The sequence below is a fragment of the Loxodonta africana genome, chromosome 7 (assembly GCF_030014295.1).
Source record: "Loxodonta africana isolate mLoxAfr1 chromosome 7, mLoxAfr1.hap2, whole genome shotgun sequence".
Classification (NCBI taxonomy): Eukaryota; Metazoa; Chordata; class Mammalia; order Proboscidea; family Elephantidae; genus Loxodonta; species Loxodonta africana.
In genome coordinates this window covers 91,704,801-91,728,666 of record NC_087348.1, presented here as the reverse complement: position 1 = coordinate 91,728,666, position 23,866 = coordinate 91,704,801, and the positions used below count along the sequence as shown (strand labels likewise).

Sequence of the window (23,866 nt, the reverse complement as noted above, 5' to 3'; positions counted from 1 at the left end):
TTTCTATTGTTGAAAATATACACAGCAAAATGTATGTCAATTTGACCTAAATGTGCAAACTAAAACCGTAAAATTCTTAGAAGAACAAGCAAGGGTAACGCTGTCAAGCCTAGCTTTCAATAATGGAATATCCAATATAATAACAAAAGCACAAGCAGCAAAAGAGAAAATAAATGGGACCTCACAGAAACTTCATCAAGAGACCTTATCAAAAAAGTGAAAAGACATGCTACCAACTAGGAGAATATCTTCAGAAACCATATATCCAATAAGAATCTAATAACCAAAATATATATAAAACTTTGACAACAAGAAAAAGACAAATAAGCCAATCAAAAAATGAGCAAAGGACTTGAATAGACATTTCACCCAAGAGGATATTCAAATGGCCACCAAACACACGAAAAGATGCTCAGCATCGTTAGCCATCTGAGAGATGCAAATTAAAACCATGAGATACCGTTTTACTTCCACTGGTGGCAAAATGGTTAAGTGCTACGGCTGCTAACTGAAAGTTAGCAGTTTGAATCCACCAGGCGCTCCTTGGAAACTATGAGGCAGTTCTACTTGGTCCTACAGGGTTACTGTGAGTCGAAATTGGCTCGATGGCAATGGGTTTTTAGGATGGCTAAGTTAAAAAAAAAATAACAGATGTTGGCAAGGACGTGGGAAAATTATAACGTTATCCATTCCTGGTGGGAATGCAAAATGGTACAGCCGTTGGGGAAAACAGTGTGGTGGTTCCTCAAAAAACTAAAAATAGAACTACCATATGACCCAGCAATTCCACTCCTAGGTATATACCCAAAAGACTTGAAAGCAGAGACTCAGAGACTTTACAACAGTGTTCATTGAAGCACTATTCACAATAGCCAAAAGGTGAAAACAACCTAAATGCCCATCAACAGATGAATGAATAGACAAAATGTGGTGCATATATACAATGGAATACTACTCAACTAGTAGGAGAAATGAAGTTTTGATGCATGCTATAGTATGAATGGAGCTTGAAGACATTATACTGAGTGAAATAAGCCAATCATGAAAGGACAAATATTGTATGACCTCATATATATATATATATATATATATATATATATATATAAAGAAACGGCAAATATGCAGCGACTAAAGTTTATTAGTGGTTACCAGGGACAGGAGGGAGGGGGAAAAGGGGGACTAAAGGTGATGGAAAAACTGAATTAACTAAGGATAGGGCTGCACAGCCTGTTATTGTAATTGCTATCAGTAAGTCGTATACCTGTAAAAAGTTGAACTGGCAAAAGTTGTGTGACAGATATATTTACAACAATGACAAAAAAAAATTGTAACTGCTGAGGCTGCTTATGTACAGTTAAACACTTCATGGGATTTAATTCCTTGGTTTGGAGGTTTAGGGTCATGATTTCATGGGACATCCCAGTTAATTGGCCTAATAACATGTTTAGTGCTTCTATTGTATCTCCTATTTCACTGGGTAGTGGTTGGGGTCTTAAAAGCTTGCAAGCAGCCACCCAAGGCACAACAATTGGTCCTTATTCACCTGGAGCAACAGAAGAAGAAGGAGAGTCAGGAATTGGAGGAAGATATGGAGTTGCCTCCATGAATAACCTACCTCCTTTGCCATGACACCAGAAAAAGTGGATGGTGCCTGGCTACCATTACTGAACATTTTGATCAAAGATTCCATAGAAGAATCCTGATCAAAAGTGGGAAAATGCAGAACAGAATTTCAAATGCACATAGACTCCAGGCTTCCTGGAGTCATGAAGGTTGGATGAACCCCTGAAACTATTTCCCTGAGATAACCTTTAAACCTGATACCAAAAATATTCCCTGAAGTCATCTTAAAACTGAACAATATTTAGCTTAACTAGTAACAAAGGTCTGCCTTGAGCACTAAGCACTTTTAAGAACTATATGGGATCAAACTGACAACAGCAACTCGAAAGATTAGATAGGAACCTTAGGAGGCAGTGAGTTTATGTTAATGAGGGAGGAACATCTCAGAAAAGGAGAGTGTGAATGGCTGCACAACTCAAAGAATGTAATCAATGTCACTAAATTGTATATGTAGAAACTTGAATTGGTCTATGCTTTGCTGTGTATATATCTCAATAACAACAAAATAAATAAAATTTAGAAATAAAATAATGAATGTAAAAGTTAAAAAAAAAATTTAACAGTTTCTGTAAGTACAGTCCAGTGACATTGATTACATTCTTCAAATTGTGCAACCATTCTCACCCTCCGTTTCTGAGATGTTTCTCTACCATCCTACCTTCTTCTTAAAGATAAGGAAATTAAATTTACAGTTTACACAAAGATCTTTTAAATGGGAAATAATGATTGATTCTGCACGAGTACATTTTGAACTCAGTAAAGAAGGACCTGGTTTGGAAAACATGTTCTGCTTCTGGACTGTAGTTTTGGATCTTCAAGCTGGCTGACCCTCAGAAGTAAATGTCAGTTGTGTTTACTCTTCAGATTTTCAGATTGCAGTTTCTTTTTTTAACTTCTGTTTACAAATAAACTTAAAAGTTTTTTCTCTGCAGTTACAGAAAAGTGGTATTTATTGTTTAGACACAAGTCTGTCAGTAACATTTAAAAATATTTATGGTTTTGCAATTTTAGATGTATTTAAGTTACTAAAGAGTCAATTTTGCATACTGGTTTCTCTTTAGATATGTAACAATAGGATTTGGGGTTATTAATATATATTATGTTCTTCTAGATCTGTTCTAACCTAAATAGTGAGGGTCATGGTTTAGATTGTTTTTAAGCTGTTAAGTTTAGTACTAGAATATTGATAGGTTCAAAGTATATAAAAATTATAAAAATACTAGGTTTATAAAAAAGTAGGAAAGAAGATTTACAGATAAATGCCTCATTGGCAAACTTAATTTGTTTTATATAATGATGATTAATTTTTTCTCATGTTTTATGCATAAATAATACAGAAGTCCCCTAATTACAAATTTAATAGGTTCAGAAAAGCTTGGGGTAAATCTAAAATGATCCTTCATAAGTGAATGCTAATACTTTTATATGATGTGATTTTGGTCTCGTGTATAGCTTTCTTCGCATCTATGAAAGTTTGTAAGAAGTTAAGTTTGTTAGAAGAGGCTCAAAAAAATGATTTTTTGGTTGGTTTTTTAATCCGTTCTTTTATGTTTCTTTGAATTTTGAGCTTTATGGTCCTACAATATGGAAAAACTAAAACTCCGTGAAGTGTTATGTAAGAAGACACTTTGCTTTCTTCATTTCAGCCATGTAAAGTTGCAGCAATTCGTAGGATTAGAACCTAAAGGAAAATTTTTGGTATACAGGTAAAATTTAAAAATAATGCATGGCTTTAATTCTGTATTCTTTAGCTTACTGATCTCATACTAAGCAATCAGTTTTATTTCTGGTGAAGTATAGAAAATGTTAGCAGTCGCTAAAATCTCTTCGAATTGTCTACAAGATTACTTTTTTTGGGTACTAAAATTATTAGGATTCTATGATATGTTAATAGCAAATTTAGTTCAGATTCAATGCATATACTTTTTAAATAATTAATTTTCATTTTATATAGTAGATCAACATTTCTGAAATGGGTATAAATCAAATAACTTCCATACTGACATAATTTTAGAGGTGCTTTTCTTAATAGTTGGCATAGATTGAACAATTTTCCTCTTGTTTTTGCTGACTAGGCCTCTCCTACCCTCAAGTAATGAATGAATTGTGAATGAGAGAGCACATTTAAAAACCAAGTAATAATTTATATTTGAGAAAGCATCTCTAATGTATATTTTATAGATTCAGAACTTATTAATAGCGTCTATAGGTTTTATGGGTGAGAAAACCCATTGCCATCGAGTCGATGCCAACTCGTAGCGACCCTATAGGACAGAGTAGAACTGTCCCCATAGAGTTTCCAAGGAGTGCCTGGTGGATTCGAACTGCCCACCTTTTGGTTAGCAGCCATAGCACTTAACCACTACACCGCCAGGGTTTCCTATGAGTTGGAATCAACTCAATGGCACTGGGTTTGTTTTTTTTTGGTTTATGGGTGAGAAAAGGAGAACAGGTTGTGAGGTAAAAGGTATTCACATATAATACATACTGAAGGCTGTGGTCTTTGGTCTTCATCGGTAAGTCCTTCTAGTCCTCTTCAATTTCAGCAAGCAAGGTTGTATCAGCTGCATACCGCAGGTTGTTAATGAATCTTCCACCAGTCCTGATGCCGAGTTCTTCATCATCTAGTCCAGCTTCTCAGATTATTTGCTTGGCATACAGATTGGATAGGTATGGTGAAAGGATACAACACTGATACACAACTTTCCTGATTTTCAACCACACAGTAGGTTATGTGGAAGAGGATTAGGGTAGGATGCAACACCCTTAGTCAGGTCACAGCCCTGATCTTTTCAAGCTGCCTTTTGAAATCTTCTTTTCAGCTATTTTATTTTATCATTTCTTCCACAAGTTTCAGAGTCTCTTCTGACATCCATTTTGGTCTTTTCTTTCTTCCCTGTCTTTTTAATGACCTCTTGCGTTCTTTATGTATGATGTCCCTGATGTCATTCCATAACTCGTCATGTCTTCGGTCATTAGTGTTCAATGCATCAAAGTTATTTTTGAGATTCTAAATTCAGGTGGCTTATAGTCAGGGTCGTACTTTGGCTCTCGTGGACTTGTTCTAATTTTCTTCCGTTTCAGCCTAAACTTGCATATGAGCCATTGATGGTCTGTTCCACAGTTGGCCCCTGGCCTTGTTCACACTGAGGATATTGAGACTCTCCATTATCTCTTTCCACAGATGTAGTCGATTTGATTCCTTTGCATTCCATGTGGCAAGGTCCACGTGTGTAGTTGCCATTTATGTTGCTGGAAAAAGGTATTTGCATTGAAGAAGTTGTTGGTCTTGCCAAATTCTATCTTGCGATTTCTGGCATTGTTTCTATCACCAAGGCCAGGTTTTCTAACTACTGATCCTTCGTTTCCAGCCTTCACGTTTCAATCACCAGTAATTATCAGTGTATCCTGATTGCAAGTTTGATTAATTTCAGACCACAGAAATTGGTAAAAATCTTCAGTTTCTTCATCTTTGGCCTTAGTGATTGGTGCACAAATTTGAATAATAGTTATATTAACTGGTCTTCCTTGTAGGCATATGAATATTATCCTGTACTTCAGAATAGATCTTGACATGTTCTTTTTGCCAATGAATGCAATGCCATTCCTATTCAAGTTGTCATTCCTGGCATAGAGACCATGCAATTGTCTGATTCAAAATGGCCAACACCAATCCATTTCAGCTCACTAATGCCTAGGGTATCGATCTTTATGCGTTCCATTTCATTTGTGACAGCTTCCAATTTTCCTAGATTCATACTTCGTACATTCCACATTCTGATTATTAATGGATATTTGCAGCTGTTTCTTCTCATTTGAGTCATGCCATATCAGCAAGTGAAGGTCCCGAATGCTTGACTCCATCCACGTCATGATGAGGCAGCTTTTCCCCCAGTCATATTCTGTGTCTTTCAACCTAAGGGGCTCATCTTCCGACACTATATCAGACAATGCTCTGCTGCTATTTATAAGGTTTTTTACTGGCCAGTTTTATCAGAAGTAGACTGCCAGGCCCTTCTTCTTAATCTGTCTTAGTTTGGAAGCTCCACTGAAACCTGACCACCAAGTGTGACCCTGCTGGTATTTGAAATATGGGTGGCAAAGCTTCCAGTATCACAGCAACACACAAGCCTCAATAATATGACAAACTGACAGATATGTGGTGGGTACCCTCTATCGTACTGAAGATTTTCAGTCATTTTCATTTTTGCCAGTCGTGCACCTATCTTTTAGTTTTAAATCTCTTTGACCTCACTATCATATCTGATGGTATCTTAGTCATTGGAATAATATGATAGTAGCCAAAATAACCTTGTTTAAATTTTCTTCTTAATAGATACTCGTATTTTTATGTAGGCTGTGTATTTACTAGTATGTGCCCTTTATAAAAATATGACGATTAGAGATACATAAATCATCTTCAATAGGTCCTGGCTTCTTTGGGGACTCAGTAAATGGCATCTATTATTTTTATTATACATACTAATATTTGTAAGTAGCACTATGGAATTTTTAGTGAATGTAGAACCTTGTGATATACGCATAATTCTTATTGGCGCCTCAGAAACTCTTAGTGTTAGGACTCTGCTTATGATCCTGATTAGGTTTTAATGTTTCTTTTTTATAGAATCCCAAAACAAAAGAGCAAATTGAGAATCTGTTACGAAATGGGATGAACAAGGAACTTCGAGATCGTCTTTGTTGTCGGATGACCTTTGGGACTGCAGGACTTCGTTCTGCCATGGGCGCAGGGTTTTGCTATATTAATGATCTTACAGTAATACAGTCAACACAGGTAATTTATTATAAAGTGTTATATGTGTACTTTTTCTCATTCTTGTTTTTTTTTGTTTGTTTTATGAATTAGGTAGTGCCTTTATTTTTAAAAATTAACTTTATTTTTAGGAACGTACTCTGATGAAGTATAAAATGTACTTTTGGTCTTCCCTAAGGCTTATTTTAGAAATCATTTCTGTGCCTTCAAGGTTGCAGACTAACTTTTTGACTGTTATTTTAGTTATCATTGTAATAATTTTACTTTGCATTTAAAATCAGGAAGTGGATATTGACATGTCAAATTAGTACAAAGAAACAAACTTAGAAAGAAGATGAATACCCTCAATTTGGCATATGGCCATTGATAAAGGTCAACCAAAGTATTTGGAAAATTTAGTCGAATATATGTCCTTTTAACATGGCTTTCTGTGTCCATTTTGAGAGTTCTTTAAGACAATGCATGATATGATACAATTTATTTTATTTCTCAGCATTTTTATGCAGCTCATTCTTGGTGAAACAAATTACTTTTCTTTCAAGTGAAAATTTCTACTTCAAGGAACTACTTTTGAAGCCAAGAATACATTTAACGTATACAAAAAATAGTTCTGGACTGGAGAATTGCTCAGTGTGCATAATTCTAATCGATACTGCCAAAGAGTAAATCAAGCTTTAGCCTTGTTCTGAGGGGTTCTATGAAGTCAAGGGCTAATGCAGGGGCTGAGTAGGTGGGATACATATCACCTTATCTCTCATGTCTTTTTTATTCCTCAAGTAGAGATGCTTCAGTTAAATCTTTGTTTCATACAGGCAGTCCCGACTTATGACAGGGTTCTGTTCCAACAACTCCGTCATAAGTTGGTTCTAATGTAAGTTGAATACCTCTTTTTTTTTTTTTTTTAAGATTTCATTATTATTGCCTTTTATTAGCAGTATCTTTATTTGTCTTTGGGGGTTGGAAACATTACATGTAAATATTGGCAAGTGAACACCTGAGAATGATAACATCGGCAAATTACATGCTTAAACGTTGTATGTAGTACAAGCAAAAAAAAAAAAAAAAACAGTCATAAGTGCAATTCTTTGTTACTTGAATACATCGCAAGTTCGGGACTACCTGTATTGGGTTTCCTCATAAGCTTTCATTTGAAATGAAGACTTCTTGACTTTAACGAAAGAAGTGGAGGAGGTGATTGAAAAAATCAATTTCTATAAAAGTGTGACATTTAATAGGCATTTGAATCTCATTGAATTTGATTCTTAAACCTCAGCCTTTTTCAGAATCTAGCTATAAGGGGATAAGATAAGATAAGATGGATTCTTTAAAAAAAAGATGGATTCTCATAGCAGAGAGAAATATAAGTTCTGTGAGGCTTTAGGACAGCATCATCATTAGAGGAGCCCTGGTGGTGCAGTGACTAAGAGCTTGGCTGCTAACCAAAAAGATGGGCAGTTCGAGTCCACCAGTCGCTCCTTAGAAACCCTATGGGGCAGTTCTGTTCTGTCCTATAGGGCTGCTATAGGTTGGAATTGACTCAGCGGCAATGGATATCATCATCAGAAGTGAATAAATTGGTGAAAGTGGATAATTTGGTCTATATGAAGCCTCCCCCCACCCCGCCCACACACACAGGGAGTAGATAGGGAGGGGAGCTAAAGTAATTATAGCTGAAAGACCATCCATGGACCAGAAGTCATTGGAGCCTGGTTTGGTGTTGCCACATACACACTTACTATCTGCCATACACTAGCAGGTCTTCCATAATCAGTATCACTTAATTTTTACTGAATGAATAGCCTTGGATGGAGCTTTGATCTTATACTGACTCCTCTTTTTTGAAGAAATGTTAGAGACAGAGACAGAAATAGGAATGATATTTGCATTTCCTGCTTTCAGGATTATTGTAAGGATTAAACATGACAACATTTGTGAAAGTAATTTTGAAGGACTGTAACAATATAAAGTGTTATTTTTAGAGAATGAAAGTGTTCATTTATTAAAATTAACAAATCATCCATAGATAGTTAAATGGTTTTAGTTTATCGCAATGTTTTCAATGTTAAATACTTCATTACATTTTTTTGTGACTCTTGATTGCAAATTTTCATAGTTTGTGAGATTTCTTTTTCCATGAGATTTTAAAACCAAGGAGTTACAAATGGGATTAAAATGTGTTCTAATAGAGAAATATGTTGTTTGATTTTAAAATGTTTGGATCATAAATAGGTTAGACCTTTTGGTTAGCTGCAATCATAGGATTTAGCAAGGGCCTAAAATAGACAAAATTCTGTTTTCTGTAGCTTTGAAGGCAAGAAATCATTTCTTTTGGCACTTCTAACAATCTTTTTAGCATACTGACTCATTCCAAGTCTTTTTTTTTTTTTTTTTTTTGCAATATTTTATGTATTGTATTAGATTAGATGGTTACTTAATTGAGATTTCTATGATATTAAATGTGTCTGAAATGCCAGGAAATAAATAAATTTGTCATCTTGCATTTGTAGATTGAACAATATCATTCCCATATTAGTAAACATGAGCATAAAGGCAAAAGCCAGTTAGTTCCCTGGGAGCCAACAAGCTATACACCAAACATGAAAATAAGAGATTTTAAGTTTTATAAAATGCAAGTATTAGTCAGGACCTAATCTTTTATGTTTATCTGCTTCAGGGGATGTACAAATACCTTGAGAGATCTTTCTCAGACTTCAAGCAGAGAGGCTTTGTTGTTGGGTATGACACCCGGGGTCAAGTAACTAGCAGCTGCAGCAGCCAGAGGTATAGTGTTAATTGTTTCAAAGGTTAAGTTGGATTGGAATAAAACATTATTATTTTTTTTTTTTCCAACAGTAGGATTTCTGAAACAGGAGAGTATCAAATAGAAATGGGTTGATTTTACAGCTGAAATGGAAACAGCAGCATTTCAAAGATAAGCTTTAGCTTTTATAGAAAGGAGTTAAATTTTAAATATTTAAAGAGTTTGTACTTAGAATGTAAACTGTAGTGGGCAGGAGTTATTTTGTGGTTTATATTCTGTCTTTATAGTCCTATTTCAGTAGTTCTAGGCTATATTCGTACATAGATAATCATGATACAGTGATACCTTTTTTCAGGGTCTTATTTTCAGAAGGTAGAGTCCCTGGGTGATACAAATGGTTAACATGCTTGGCTGCTACCTGGAACGCTGGCAGCTTGAGTGCACCCAGAGGCACCTTGGAAGAAAGGCTTGGCCATCTACTTCTGAAAAAATCAGCCTTTGAAAGCCCTATGGAGCACAGTTCTACTCTGACACCCATGGGGTTGCCATGAGTCTGAGTCAGCTCAACAGGTAATGTTTTTTGTTTTGTTTTTCTGGGGTAATTATGCATATTGATTATTTATTATGGTTTTATTTATTTATTGTGGTATTTATTTCTTGGTAAAAGAGCCATGAAAAGTGAAAAGTGAATAAAGGGAAAAGAAGAGGTTAAATTGTTAATTTCTGTTCATTGTTAAACTCCTTTTTTTAAAAATTCTATTTATCTTTAAGTTGGAGCAAGAAGCTTAAATAGCCAGTGATTATAAGAATTGGTTGTATTAGGCTACTGTGTATTCAGAATACTTGTAAGGTGAAGCATTTATTTTGTGGAAGGTTGATTTTTAAAAACTAAGTGAAATCTCTCTCTCTTTTTAAGGCTTGCTAAACTCACTGCTGCAGTCTTACTAGCTAAAGACGTGCCTGTGTACCTTTTTTCAAGATACGTTCCTACACCTTTTGTAGTAAGTATGTCATGTTAAAGGAGCCCTGGTGGTGCAGTGGTTAAACATTCAACTGCTGACTGAAAGGTCAGAGGTTGAAACCCACCAGCCACTCCATGGGAGAAAGTTGTGGCAGTCTGCTTCCATAGGATTTACAGCCTTGGAAACCCTGTGGGGCTGTTCTGCTATGTCCTCTAGGGTCACTGTGAGTCAAAACTGACTCAGCACCAACAGGTTTGGTTTTGGTTTGTGTTGTGTTATTTTCTGCCCTTGAAATGATTTCTTAAATCAACCAAGGTGCAAATCTTTGTCATCCATGTAGTTCTATGTTAAGTGATACGAAGGACCAAAGGAAGGAAAATAAAACTTGCCTTGCATTTGTTTTCATTCAACAAGCATTTGTTGAACCTCCTAAGAGCTTAATCTAAACAAGCTGACATATACACAGTCATGGTGAAATATTTTAATACTCATTTTTCAGAAACTGATTTATCATTCAACAATGAGTTAGGGTAGATTTGAGTATACTATTAATAGACTTGATCTGGTGTGTATGTGGGCTTGTGTAAAACCCTGTATCCAATGTTGATAGAATACATTCTTATCAAGCAGAACCACAAAGGAAGTCTCAATACCAGAGAACAAGCCATGTCTCCAGACTCCAGTGCAATAAAATTAGAAATAAGGAAAGCCACAGAAACTTTTATGTTTGGAATTTTTAAAAGACATTAATAAATAATTTATGAACTAAAAAGATGGCATAATGAACATTAGAAACAACAGGCACTTCTCACTTTGTACTGTAGTGCAGAACCATAAAAATGACTGCAAGCTAAAACCATGCAGGGTGATCTTAATAATCAGTAGGAAAAATTACAATTGTTTGGTGATCTTTAAAGATTTTTGTTAAAACATTAAAAGTACTCTTACTGTTGGTTATAAATGTATAGGAAAATGAAAAAAAATAGTAAATTTAATGTTTAGTATACTGTAATGTAAAACATTAGAAACATTAAGAATTAAAGTGTTTTCTTTGTAAAAAACTTAAAAAGAGTAATTTAAACAGTGCTTACCTTTCTTGGCATATGACTTAAGATAAAGAGCAAGTATCTTTTCTGTGAATTGTCATGGTCCTTCCTAAGTTTGGATCAGCTTCCAACATTTTCTCCTTTGTACTTTTAATGTTGTGAAATATCTCTGAGGGTTCGTTTGTTGTTTGGTGCTATTGAGTTGACGCCGACTCACAGCAACCCTGTAGGACAGAGTAGAACTGCCCCATAGGCTTTCCTAGGCTGTAATCTTTATGGGAGCAGATTACAAGATCTTTTCTTCCACAGAGCAGCTGGTGGGTTTCAACCACCTAGCTTTTGGTTAGCAGCTGAGCACTTAACCATTGTGCTACCAGGGTTTCTAGAGCTCCTTTACTGTTAAGTTTTTTGCTGGTGTCACTTCATCCTTTTGTTTCTTTGCTGTACTTTCATCTTTGTTGGACATTTCCCTCTTTTAATTATCCATTTTTGTAAAATGTCACATGAGTTTATTACTGGGAGACAAGGAGGCAACACAACTTCATGCTTTGCTGTCTGTGTGACAGCTAAATAACAGATGCTGAGTGACCAATCACTGATAGTTTGAAAGAAGTGACACAATGACTGATCATGTTGGATATCTGTTATTTACATAATGATTTATGGACTGAAGATTTCAGATGCTAAAGCCGTGCCACCATTATCCTTGTCTTTTTCCAAAATATTCTACTACCATTAACATAAATTTAATGCCTCCCAAACAAAAACTCCCTCTTCCTCCCTCCCTCCCACCTCTGGTAACCATTAATCATCTTTGGTTTCTATGTTTGCTGGTTTCCTATAAGTGAGATCATATGGTATTTGTCTTTTTGAGACTCCAGACTCGAGTATACAATTCTCTACTTAATACTTTTACTTAAGTGAATAATAGGTATTTAAAATGTAGCATGTCTAAAACCACATTCCTGATGCCACCTCATGTATGTGGTATCTATCCTCCCCACAGTCTATGAAATGCACGTGCTAGAATTGTAAGAAATGTGCTCTTGAGAGCTCTCCTGGATAAAAACATGTTATCTTCTGAGTTTTTCAGAAAAGGAAGCAGTGTTTTAAATTAAGTGAAATAGAGCATGACAAAAATGTGTGGTATCAGTGCTGTTGATTTAAAAGAATTCCATTTTTAAATAATGTATTATCAGATGAAGTGAGCCTGGGGTTGATTGTTGAGGTTTTAGGCCATTTATACCATCATATCTTTTTCTGTTAATCAAAATTAATTTAATGTCAAAGATATAAGTAGCTAGGAAGCAAAATGAAATTATGGTGTCTTTGTTTTTTCAGCCGTATGCGGTTCAGGAGCTCAAAGCAGTTGCAGGTGTGATGATTACTGCATCTCATAACCGCAAGGAAGATAATGGATACAAGGTAAACCTTGACTCCTGACCTTTTGCTTATTTTATAGTTCTTATTTAAATAATATGTACTGAGTTTGCTTTCTTACACTGGGGAGGAGGGCAAGATATTGGGGACAGAAAGATGAAAATACTGAGGCTGGCCCTCAAGGAATGCATATTCCTAAGGTCTTTATTACTTCTCAGCCTGTACTGTTACAAAAGTCTCGTCAGTGCTCTTTTTACTCTGTGTCTCACTGAGCTTGGTTTCCCCATCCCATCTCAAATCCATTCTCCCTGCCATTTCAGAAGTAAAATTGTATTATACCAAGAACTTGAAGAATGAATGGGAGTTTGTTTGCAGAGCCAGAGGCATAAACTCCTTGACCTCGTTCTCCTCTCCCTCCAGTCTTCTGCCAGGGCTCCGCATTAGCCACAGGATGTATTTGATGTGCCAGCCTCCTGGGGTGATAGCAGAGTAGAGAAAGGTGAAGAAAGGAGGGGCAAATAGAAGATATCGGGCACAGTACTGAATCAGTGCTTGGGGCTTCTGGGGATGAATCCATGCTCTTGTATTTGTTTCTCTTTTTGTTTGGGCGGATTTTGGGCATGCTGAGTTCTGTTTTATGGGGAAAAAGAAGGTTTAATACTAATCTAACCTCTTGGCTGTGGCAAGCTGTCTCCGTTTCCTAGGGCTCCTATAACAAAACCACGAGGTGGGTGGCTTTGAAGAAGCTAGAGGCTAGAAGTCCAAATCAGGATACAGGCTGTGTCAGTTTCCTCCGAGGGCTTTGAGAGAGGAACTGTTTCATGCCTCTCTCCTAGCTTCTAGTAGCTGCCAGCAATCCTTGGCATTCCTTTGTTTTTTGTATTTTCATATGGTGACTTCTTTCTGTATGTGACTCCGTTTCTGTGTCTGTCCTTCGCTTTTATAAGATGCCATTCAGAAGGGATTAGGATCTACCATACTCTGGTATGACTTCATTTTACTTAACTGGATAACAACAGAAAAACTCCGTTTCCAAACAAGGTCACAATCACAGATGTAGGGGTTAGGACTTCATATCCTTTTGGGGAACACAATTCAATTCACAACACCAGCTAGGTAGATAGTTACCATTCACAGGGGCAGGGATAGGGGAAAAAGTATAATTAATTCAGTTTTTTGTTTGCTGACTTTTTTTCCTTTTTTTAATTGTGGTGAGAATATACACTGTAAGTGAGATCATACAGTATTTGTTCTTATGAGACTGACCTATTTCACTCGGCCTAATGTTTTTAAGGTTCATCCATGGCGTAGCATGCATCAGAACTTCATTTCTCTTTAAGGCTGAGTAATATTCCATCGTGTGTACATACCACATTTTACTTATCCATTCGTCTGGTTATGGACGTCTTGGTTGTTACCACATTTTGGCTGTTGCAAAAAGTGCTGCAATGAACATGGGTGTATAGGTTTCTGTTTGCATTCCTGCCTTCAATTCTTCTGGGTATATACGTAGGATTGGAATTTCTGGGTCATATGGTAATTTTTCTATGGTAATTTTTCTATATGAGCTTTGGAATGTATTTTTCCAATCAAAAAAAAATTGGGCATCTTTATTGGTGTATCACATTGTATTTATAGATTAATTTAGAGAGCTTCAATATCTTTTTAATATTAAGAAGTCTCCCTGTTCAGGAATAGGATACGTCTTTCTATTCTTTCAAGACTTCTTTTAGATCCTTTAGTAGTGTTCTAAAGTTTGTTTGTTTTTTTTAATAGATCTTTCACATTTCTTTTAAAGCTTACTAAAGGAAACTTTTCTGAAACCAAACCAGTTGCCGTTATGTCAGTTCCGACTCCTGGCAACCCCTGTGTGTCAGAGTAGGACCCTGCTCCACAGGGTTTTCAGTGACTGATTTTTCGGAAGTAGATCATCAGGCCTCTCCTCTGAGGCGCACCTCTGGATGAACTTGAACCTCCAACCTTTTGGTCGAGTATATTTTGTTGGATCGATTTTCCTATTACTATATAAAAAAAATTAGGGGTGCTTTCTGCTGTAGGTTCAGAAAACCCCAAAAAAGTGGCTTAAGCTGATTTTATTCATTTTTCTCACATAACAGGAAGTCCAGAGGTAGGTGGCTGCTGGCATGGTTCTGTAGCTCAGTGATGTCAGGCCTATTATCACTGTAATTTTTTGACCTTTCCCTTAAGCATGGCCATCACATAATTGTTGCTGTACCTCCAGGTGTCATGTCCACACACAAGACAAGAAGAAGGGGCAAAGATAGATGTGCCAGGAATTTTTTCTCATGTTTTATAAATTTTCACTGTGAGCTTTCAGGGCTTATGGAAAGAATCTTTTTTTGTGGCTTAGAATGCAGGAACATCCCTCCAGAGCAGTTTTTTGTTTGTTTGTTTTGTTTTTAATATCTGTCAGATTTTTACAGGACCACTGACTTGGGAGCAATTTCTGTATTAATTTATCAATTCTTATCCTAAGATGATTGAGGTTCAGACCTCAGGGTTTGAATTTTCAAGGGAGTTTGTTTTTTTTCAATTACCTAGAACCCAGGAAGAGACAGACTTCCTCGTCATCTCTCCATAGCAGTGGGCAGAAATTTTTCTGTTCTATAGTTTCATCGGAAACCCTGGTGGTGTAGTGGCTTAAGTGCTATGGCTGCTAACCAAAGAGTTGGCAGTTCGAATCTGCCAGGCGCTCCTTGGAAACTCTATGGGGCAGTTCTACTCTCTCCTATAGGGTCGCTATGAGTCGGAATCGACTCGATGGCACTGGGTTTGGTTTGGTTTGGTTTATAGTTTCATCAGAAGTGAAACCCTTCAGGATCCCATTTTTGTTACGGGGTCTAAGTTCCAACTCCCTACCTTGCACTTGGACATTGCAACTCAAGAGCTAAATAAATGGACAGCCTCTAAACCCCAGGCACCACATCAGCCTACTCAGTGCCTTATCACTCTGGTTTTCAATTCTTTATTTTTTTCCCTACTGCCTAGAATTTCCCCTTTCCGCCTTGTGAGCTGTGCTATGCATTTATTTTATTTTATAGCTATACATTTAATTTTTTTTCCTCTCCTTTTTTTAATTGCACTTTAGATGAAGGTTTACAGAACTAGTTTCTTATCAAACAGTTAGTACACATATTGTTGTATAACATTGGTTAACAACCCCACGACATATCAGCACTCTCCCTTCTCAACCCTAGGTTCCCTATTACTAGCTTTCCTGCTCCCTCCTGCCTTCCAGTCCCTGTGCCAGGGCTGGTGCACCCCGTTAGTCTTGTTTTGTTCCATAGGCCTGTTCAATCTTTGGCTGAAGGGTGAACCTCAGGAGTGACCTCAGTACTGAGCTAAAAGGGTGTTGAGAGCCCATACTTTCAGGGTTTCTTCAGTCTCTGTCAAGCCAGCAAGTCTGATCTCTCTTTTTGAGTTAGAATTTTGTTCTACATTTTACTCCAGCTCTGTGTGGGATGCTGTATTGTGATCCCTGTCAGAGCAGTCAGTGGTGGTAGCTGGACACTGTCTAGTTGTACTGGACTCAGTCTGGTGGCGGCCATGGTAGATGAAGTCCATTAGTCCTTTGGACTAATCTTTCCCTTATATCTTAAGTTTTCTTTATTATTCCTTGCACCTGGAGGGGTGAGACCAGTGGAGTATCATAGATGTCCACTCACAGGGTTTTAAGACCCCAAACGCTACTCACCAAAGTAGAATGTAGAACATTTTCTTTATAAATTGTGTTATGCCAATTGAGCTAGACGTTCCCCAAGACCATTGGTCCCCACAGCCCTCAGCCAGCAATTCAGTCCCTCAGGGAGTTTGGATGTGTCTGTGGAGCTTCCATGACCTTGCCTTGTACAGGTTGTGCTGGCTTCCCCAGTATTGTGTATTGTCTTATCCTTCACCAAAGTCAATAGCTATACATTTAGATAATTTTTTTTTTAATACTTTATCTAGCATTTTGAGGTATTTTTAAAGCGTTTTCGGGTCATCTAGTCTACCGTATTACTTAGCATAGAGCTTGGTATATAGATATTCAAATTATTCTTTCCTTCATGTAAGATGCAATAGAAGGGATTTATGCCATATACATGGTAGAAGCCGGTATAGATACCCTCTAAGCAGAGTCACTTCTAACTGTGAATTACTAGAAATTCATTTTCTGACTTTTTGGGTAACTTCTAAGGTCTTATTGATCCAGCTACTTGGCAAACTGACAACTTGGGAAATGTAAATGAGTAATTAACATGTTAATAATCTTTCCTGACTTTATCTGGTATGACATAAATTCTACTTTAATTTATAACTGAAAAATTATTTCTTCTATATCATGTAACAGAACCATTTTATAATTAGTATCAAGTTTTGTGAGATATTCCATTCTTTCTAAGATTATCTTCAGTATATCATTATAAATCTAAGGATACGATTTGACAGTATGGTATATTATAATGTTGTCATAATGATACCCTGCTTATATTTTATTTGTATTGTTATTAAAGTATACTTCTAAAAGAGAAAAATAATGCGTGATTGTATTACTGAAGAGTCTCTGTGGAGTCTTCAATAACATCAGTATCCTTTGGTATTTATTAAATTAGCCCCATGTCAACATCTTCTGTTTGATTCACTTGGTATGCTCCTTTATATAGCCAAAGATCTCTACTGTAGTTAAGATAGAATCTGACAAACAATTCAAGTAATTATAGCTGTATTTACCTATCTCTAGGTTTATTGGGAAACTGGTGCCCAGATCACATCTCCTCATGATAAAGAAATTCTGAAATGTATAGAAGAATGCGTGGAACCCTGGAATGGTTCCTGGAATGATAACTTAGTGGATACCAGCCCACTGAAGAAAGATCCTCTGCAGGACATTTGTAAAAGATACATGGAAGATCTGAAAAAGATCTGTTTTTACAGGTATCCAAGTGGGAATATAGGGTAGCATTACCTCAGAATAATTTTAAAAAATGAAAGGAGGAAAGAGGGATAAAAATTTGTTATCTATTCATTATTTTAAAATATTATAGCTAAATAGCTTTATTCCTAATAGCAAAAAATTGGAAACAAACCAAATGTCCATCAACTGAATGGATAAATAAAATGTGGTATATATATATATACAGTGGAATATTATTCAGCCACAAAAAAGAATAAAGTACTGATACTTTATAACCAGATAAACCTTGAAAATATGCTAAGTGAGAGAAGCCAGTTACAAAGAACCACATAATGTATGATTACATTTATATGAAATGTCGAAAACAGGCAAATCTGCAGAGACAGATAGTAGATTAGTGGTTGCCTAGGGCTGGGAGGAATGGGAGAATTGGGGGGGGTGGCTTTGGGATACAGAGTTTCTTTCTGGGATAATGAGAATGTTCTAAAATTGATTGTGGTGATAGTTGCACCACTCTGTGAATATACTGAAAGCCATTAAATTGTATGCTTTACATTGGTTAAATTTTATAAAATGTGAATCATATCTCAATAAAGCTTTTTAAAAAGCTCTATTATATAAGATCAGGATATTTTGTTTAAAATTTGACTTTCACATGAAGCTCACACTTGATAGAAAAGAACCTGGCTTGCTAATGTATTTTCCCTATGGTACAAAATAGATTTTAGTTTTTTATTTCTAAAAATACTTCCATTAAGCTATAAATTATTTGTTTCTCCTTCCCAAATGAGAAGTGAGCAGTAGTACCAGCTAAATGCTGCTAAAAAAAAACCTAAACCCATTGTGGTCGAGTGGATTCTGACTTATAGCAACCCTATAGGACAGAGTAGAATTGCTCCATAGGATTTCCCAGGAGCAGCTGGTGGATTCAAACTGCTGACCGTCAGGTTAGCCGCCAAGCTCTTAACCACTGCGCCAACAGGGCTCCAAATGCTGCTACCTATAGTAAATCTAAAAGAATTTGGTATTTTTGTTATCTCTGTGTGTTTACGTATATACACTTTAATAAGAGTCATTTTAACTCTGAAGTATCATGAAAAGAATTGTCAATCATTTAACACATTATATGTCAAGCACTGATCCAGGCACTGAAAATTTCGAGCAAAACAGATGATGTCTCTACCTCAAGGAATTTACATTTTCTCAGCAGTCAAATAAAATAATTATAAGATAGTTACAGATTGTCATTGGTGCTATGAAGGAAGTAGGGTGCTATGATGGGGATAATGGGATAGATCTCCTTTAGAGAATGGTAGTCTGAAAAGGCTCCTCTGAGGAAATGACATTTAAATTGATCTGAAGAACGGTAATGAGTTAGTCCTGATTACAGATGAGAGGGCTGGCAGACAAGAAAGAACATTCTAGACAGAGGAAACAGCAAGCTAAAGATTCTGAAATGGAAAAGAGCTTGGTGTATTCTGAGAAAAGACAGACAGCCAGAAAAACTAGAGGGCAGTAAGTGAAGTGTGGGAGTAGAGGGTGGGAATGAAAGAGGGGGAAAATGAGGCAGGAAACAGATCAAAGTGGTTCCTTGTAGACCATGAAAAGGAGTTGAGATTTAATTCCAGATGCATTGGGAAACCATTGAAGAGCTTTTAAGCAGGTGGTAGCACTATTTGATTTACTTTATAAAAAGATCATTCTGGCTACTATGCCTGGATTAGAGGGAAGTTTTTAAGAGTAGAAAGTTGCTGGGTAAAACAAATGGTTAATATGCTCAGCTGCTGACTGAAAGGTTGGAGGTTTGAGTTCACCCAGAAGTACCTCGGAAGAAAGGCCTGGCAATCTACTTCCAGAAAAAATCAGCAATTGAAAATCCTATGGAACACAGTTCACTCTGACACACAGGGGTCACCATGAATCGGAACCAACTTGATGGCAATTGGTATATATGTAAGAGTGAAAGCAGGGAGACCAGTTAGTTAGAAAGAAAGAAAAGGTAATAGCTTAGACTAGAGTGGTTACAGTGGAAATAGAAGTAGACAGATTTAAGAGATATTTGGAGACAGACTTGTAGATGAATTGAATGTAGGCAGAAAGAGAAGGGAAGGACTTAAAGATGACTAGTGAGTTTCTGACTTTAATAGCTGGGTAGATAGTGGTGCAAATTAATAATTTGGAGAAAAGGAAGGAGATATAGGTTTAATGAGGATTGGGGAATAGGGTGAAAAAAAAGGAGCCTCAAGAGTTCAGTGTTACAGCAAAGACCCTAGAAACTAAGTAAAACAGACAAACATCAATCCTGGAACACTAACCATCAAATGAAGAGATAACTCAACCAAGCACCGAATCGAGTAAGAAACTAACAGAGAACAGAGAGCAAGGAGAGATACGAGCGGAGGTCCCCTGTCAGCTAATGCAGCATGAATACGCCATCTTGGGCTCATGTTGAAGACTGGCAAACAGAGAGTATGGGAAAGCAGTTTAATGGAGCTCCCAGAGGAGACAGCACCCAGTAACCAGCAATGCACACTTTTCCACCCCCCACCCTTCTTCCCCCTGCACAGCCTCCATCACTTCTCAGTGGGATGAGGTCGCTCAGCCAGGAGGCGCCTGTTATGTGCCACTTGGATTCGCCCTGCCTGCACTGGTTGGCTCCTTCGGTGCCATTTCTTTGTTGCTGATGTTGCTTTTTTTTTCAGCTTCTTTTGGTTCCTTCTGTGCCTCTCACCTCCTTCCCCTCCTTTCTCTCGAACACCTGGCTCTGTGTGCCATCTTTGTTTCTTCTCAACAGGCTGTGAAATACCACTCGGCTGGGGAACTGCTTCCTCAGTCCGTGCTGCCATGCAGGTGGGATCTCTGGGGCCTTTTTTTTGTTTGTTTCTTTTCTCTTTTCCTTTTTGTTTTTCTTCATTTCTGTTTCTCGCCTCTCTACTTACCTTCTTTTCCTGTCTCCTAAATACCTGGTGCGATGTGCCATCTCTGCCCTTTCTAGCCAAGCTGTACTTCACTGGGATTCCTAGGGGCATTTCTTATCTTTTTTTTTCTTCTTTCCTTTTTGTCTTTCTTCATTTCTGTTTCCCATCTCTCTACTCACCTTCTTTTCTTGTCTCCTGAATATCTGGCACTGTGTGCCATCTCCACCCCTTCTAGCCAGGCTGTACTGCACGACTTGGGAACCACTTCCCTGGTCTATGCAGCTTTGCCAGTGGGATCCCTGGGGGACCTGTCTCTTTTTTTTTTTTTTTTGTATTTTCTTTTTTCCTTTTTGTTTTTTTTCATTTCTCAGTTTCTCATCTCTCTCTGCTTTCCTTCTTTTCCTGTCTCCTGAATACCTGGTGCTGTGTGTTATCTCCACCACCTTGTAGACGAACTGTGCCACGAGGCCTGGGAGCCACTTCTCAGTTGCCAGTGGGATCCCTGGGGGCATTTTTTAAAAAATATATTTAATTTATTGTTTCTCTCTCTTTTTTTTCCTTCATTTCTTGGTTTCTCATCTCTCCACTCCAATGACAGGCTCCCTCAGCAGTTTTTTTGTTGTTCTTATTTCTCTTTTCTCTCTCTCTTCTTTCCCATACCTAACTTAGCTGCACACATCACAACCTCCCTCTCCCTCCTGCCTATCTTCACCGTGCACTGAACATTGCACCCCTGAGCAGTATAGGCACGGCCTACCAGAACCTGCCCTGCACTGACCCCCAGCCTGCCTTGTCAGCCCCAGTACATGCCACAAACAACCCATCCCAGCCCCTCCCCTTCAGCTGGACCTGCTCTGCTGCACCATAGCTAAGAGACTGTCCCTGCCCATTGGACAAGAAGATGAAAGGTATCGTGCCAACAGATGAGCACAAAGCAAAGAATACACAGCCCACCTGCTCAGACATAACCAAATACAACAAAAAAGCAGGAAGAAACAAACAAATCTGCAATAATAAACAAAGAAAGTAACTACTGAATGTCCTGAAGACAGCAGACAACATCAAAACATATTAACAACAAGACAGGATGGTTCCAGCAGGCATCCAGAATAAAACACCAGATGACTTTTTGGTAGAAGAAAAGGTACTAGGACTACCTGATAGGAAATTCAGGTCTCTAATATTCAGAGCTATCCAAGAATTGAAGCAAAAAACAGACAAAAATGAGGGGGGAAAAAAGACAAATTCATGGAAAATACAGGTAAAACAGTGGAATAATTCAGGCAAATAATACAGGAGCAAAATGTCAAAATAAATTCACGACTAGAAATTATACAAAAACAACAATTAGAAGTCCAAAAAATAACCAGCAAGATTTCAGAAGTAGACAATGTCATAGATGGTCTGAAGAGCAGGTTTGAAACAATGGAAGACAGGATCAGCGAAATTGAAGACAAATTCTTGGATACCACTTTGAGGAAAAATCAGAAAAAGGAACAAGGAAAAATGAAGAAACCCTGAGAATGATGTGGGATATAATGAAAAGCAAAAATTTGTGAGTGATTGGAATTCCAGAACAGGAGAGAAAACAGAAGACACAGAGAGGATCATTGAAGAATTTCTGATGGAAAACTTCCCTAATATTATGAAAGATGAAAAACTGACCATTCAAGAAGCTCAATGAAACCCATATAGGATAGACCCCAAAAGAAAATCACCAAGACATATCATAATCACACTTGGTAAAAGACAAAGAAAGAATCCTGAGAGCAGCTCGAGAATAATGAAAAGTCACAGACAGAGGGGAGCCAGTAAGATTAAGCTCTGATGACTCAGCAGAAACCATGCAGGCAAGAAGGCAATGGGATGACATATATAAAACCTTGAAAGAAAAAATTGCCAACCAAGAATAATATATACTGCAAAACTCTCATTCAAATATGATGGTGAAATTTTTACATATTCCCAGAAATTAAGGGAATATGTAAAAACCAAACCAAACTTACAGTAATAATTAAAGGGAGTCCTTTGGTTTGAGAACAAACAATATCACACGACAGCCTGAATCTAGGACACAAGATCACACCAGCCACATACCAACCTAGGAAATGAACTCTCAAGGACTATTCAAAACCAAAAGATTTACAACAGATAACCAGAGAACTTAATCTGTAAATCACAACAACGTCAGAACAATAATAGAGGGAATAAATGATGTAGGTATAGAGCTTTCTAACAGAGAGGAACGCAAGACAAATCCAGGTAATAATAGACTAGTTCAAACCTAGGAAGATAAGGGTAAATTTCAAGGTAACCACAAAGAAAGTTAACAAACCTGCTCATCAAAATAAAGAAGAAAAACATAAAGTCTCAGTAAAAACAATCTACAAAAACAAAAGAAATGAATTAAAAATACACAGACAAAAGGAATTCAGCAAAGGAGAGTAAGAGGAACAAAGAAAACATCAGCATCACAAAATGACAGCAATAAACTCATTCCTATCAATAATTACACTGAACCTAAATGGCCTAAATGCATCCATAAGGAGACAGAGAATGACAGAATGGATTTTAAAAAAAGGATCCATCAATATGCTGTCTATAAGAGGCACACCTTAGAAACAAAGATGTAGACTTATTAAAATTCAAAGCATAGAAAAAAATATATCAAATAAGCAGCTACCAAAAAATAGCAGAAGTGGCAGTACTAATCTCAGATAAAATAGACTTTAAAACAAAATCCACCATAAAAGACAAAGAAGGACACTATATAATGATTAAAGGGATGATCCATTATGAAGACATAACCATAATAAATACCTATGAACCCAATGACAGGGCTCCAAAGTACATAAAACAAACTCTAACAGCACTTAAAAGAGAAATTGACAGTTCCCCAATAATAGTGGGAGACTTCAACACACCACTCTTGGTAAAGGCCAGAACATCTAGAAGGAAACTCAGTAAAGATACAGAAAATCTAAAGGCCACAATCAGCCAACTTGAACTCATAGACAAATATAGAACACTCCACCCAACAGCTGCAAAGTATACATTATTTTCCAATGCACATGAAACATTCTCCAGAATAGACCATATCTTAGGCCACAAACACCCTCGACAAAATCCAAAACTTTGAGATAATGCGAAGTATCGTCTCTGATCACAATGCCATTGAAGTAGAAATTAACAACAGGAAGAGTAAGGGGAAAAAATCGATTATATGGAAACTGAATAACACCCTGCTTAAAAACCACTGGGTAATAGAAGAAATCAAAGATGGGATAAAAAATTCCTAGAATCAAATGAGAATGAAAACACATAATACCAAAACCTTTGGGACATAGCAAATGCAGTGCTCAGAGGTCAATTTATGCCGATAGATGCACATATCAAAAAAGAAGAAAGGGATAAAATGAAGACATTAGCTATAGAACTCAGAGAAATAGAAAGAGAACAGCAAAAGAAGCCTACAGCCACCAGAAGA

The 23,866-nt window shown here is 37.1% G+C and overlaps 1 protein-coding gene across 1 annotated transcript in view; it reads left to right on the top strand.

The window, feature by feature from the left end:
* The window catches only part of PGM2L1 (phosphoglucomutase 2 like 1), a 67,194-nt gene that overhangs the window by 26,734 nt on the left and 16,594 nt on the right, over nucleotides 1–23,866 (top strand). Inside the window, exons 2-6 of the mRNA XM_003420041.4 lie at nucleotides 6,251–6,418; nucleotides 9,072–9,178; nucleotides 10,075–10,159; nucleotides 12,508–12,591; nucleotides 17,288–17,481. Of these exons, the coding sequence (XP_003420089.1) occupies nucleotides 6,251–6,418; nucleotides 9,072–9,178; nucleotides 10,075–10,159; nucleotides 12,508–12,591; nucleotides 17,288–17,481 (638 nt within the window). The remainder of the gene's footprint in view (nucleotides 1–6,250; nucleotides 6,419–9,071; nucleotides 9,179–10,074; nucleotides 10,160–12,507; nucleotides 12,592–17,287; nucleotides 17,482–23,866) is intronic.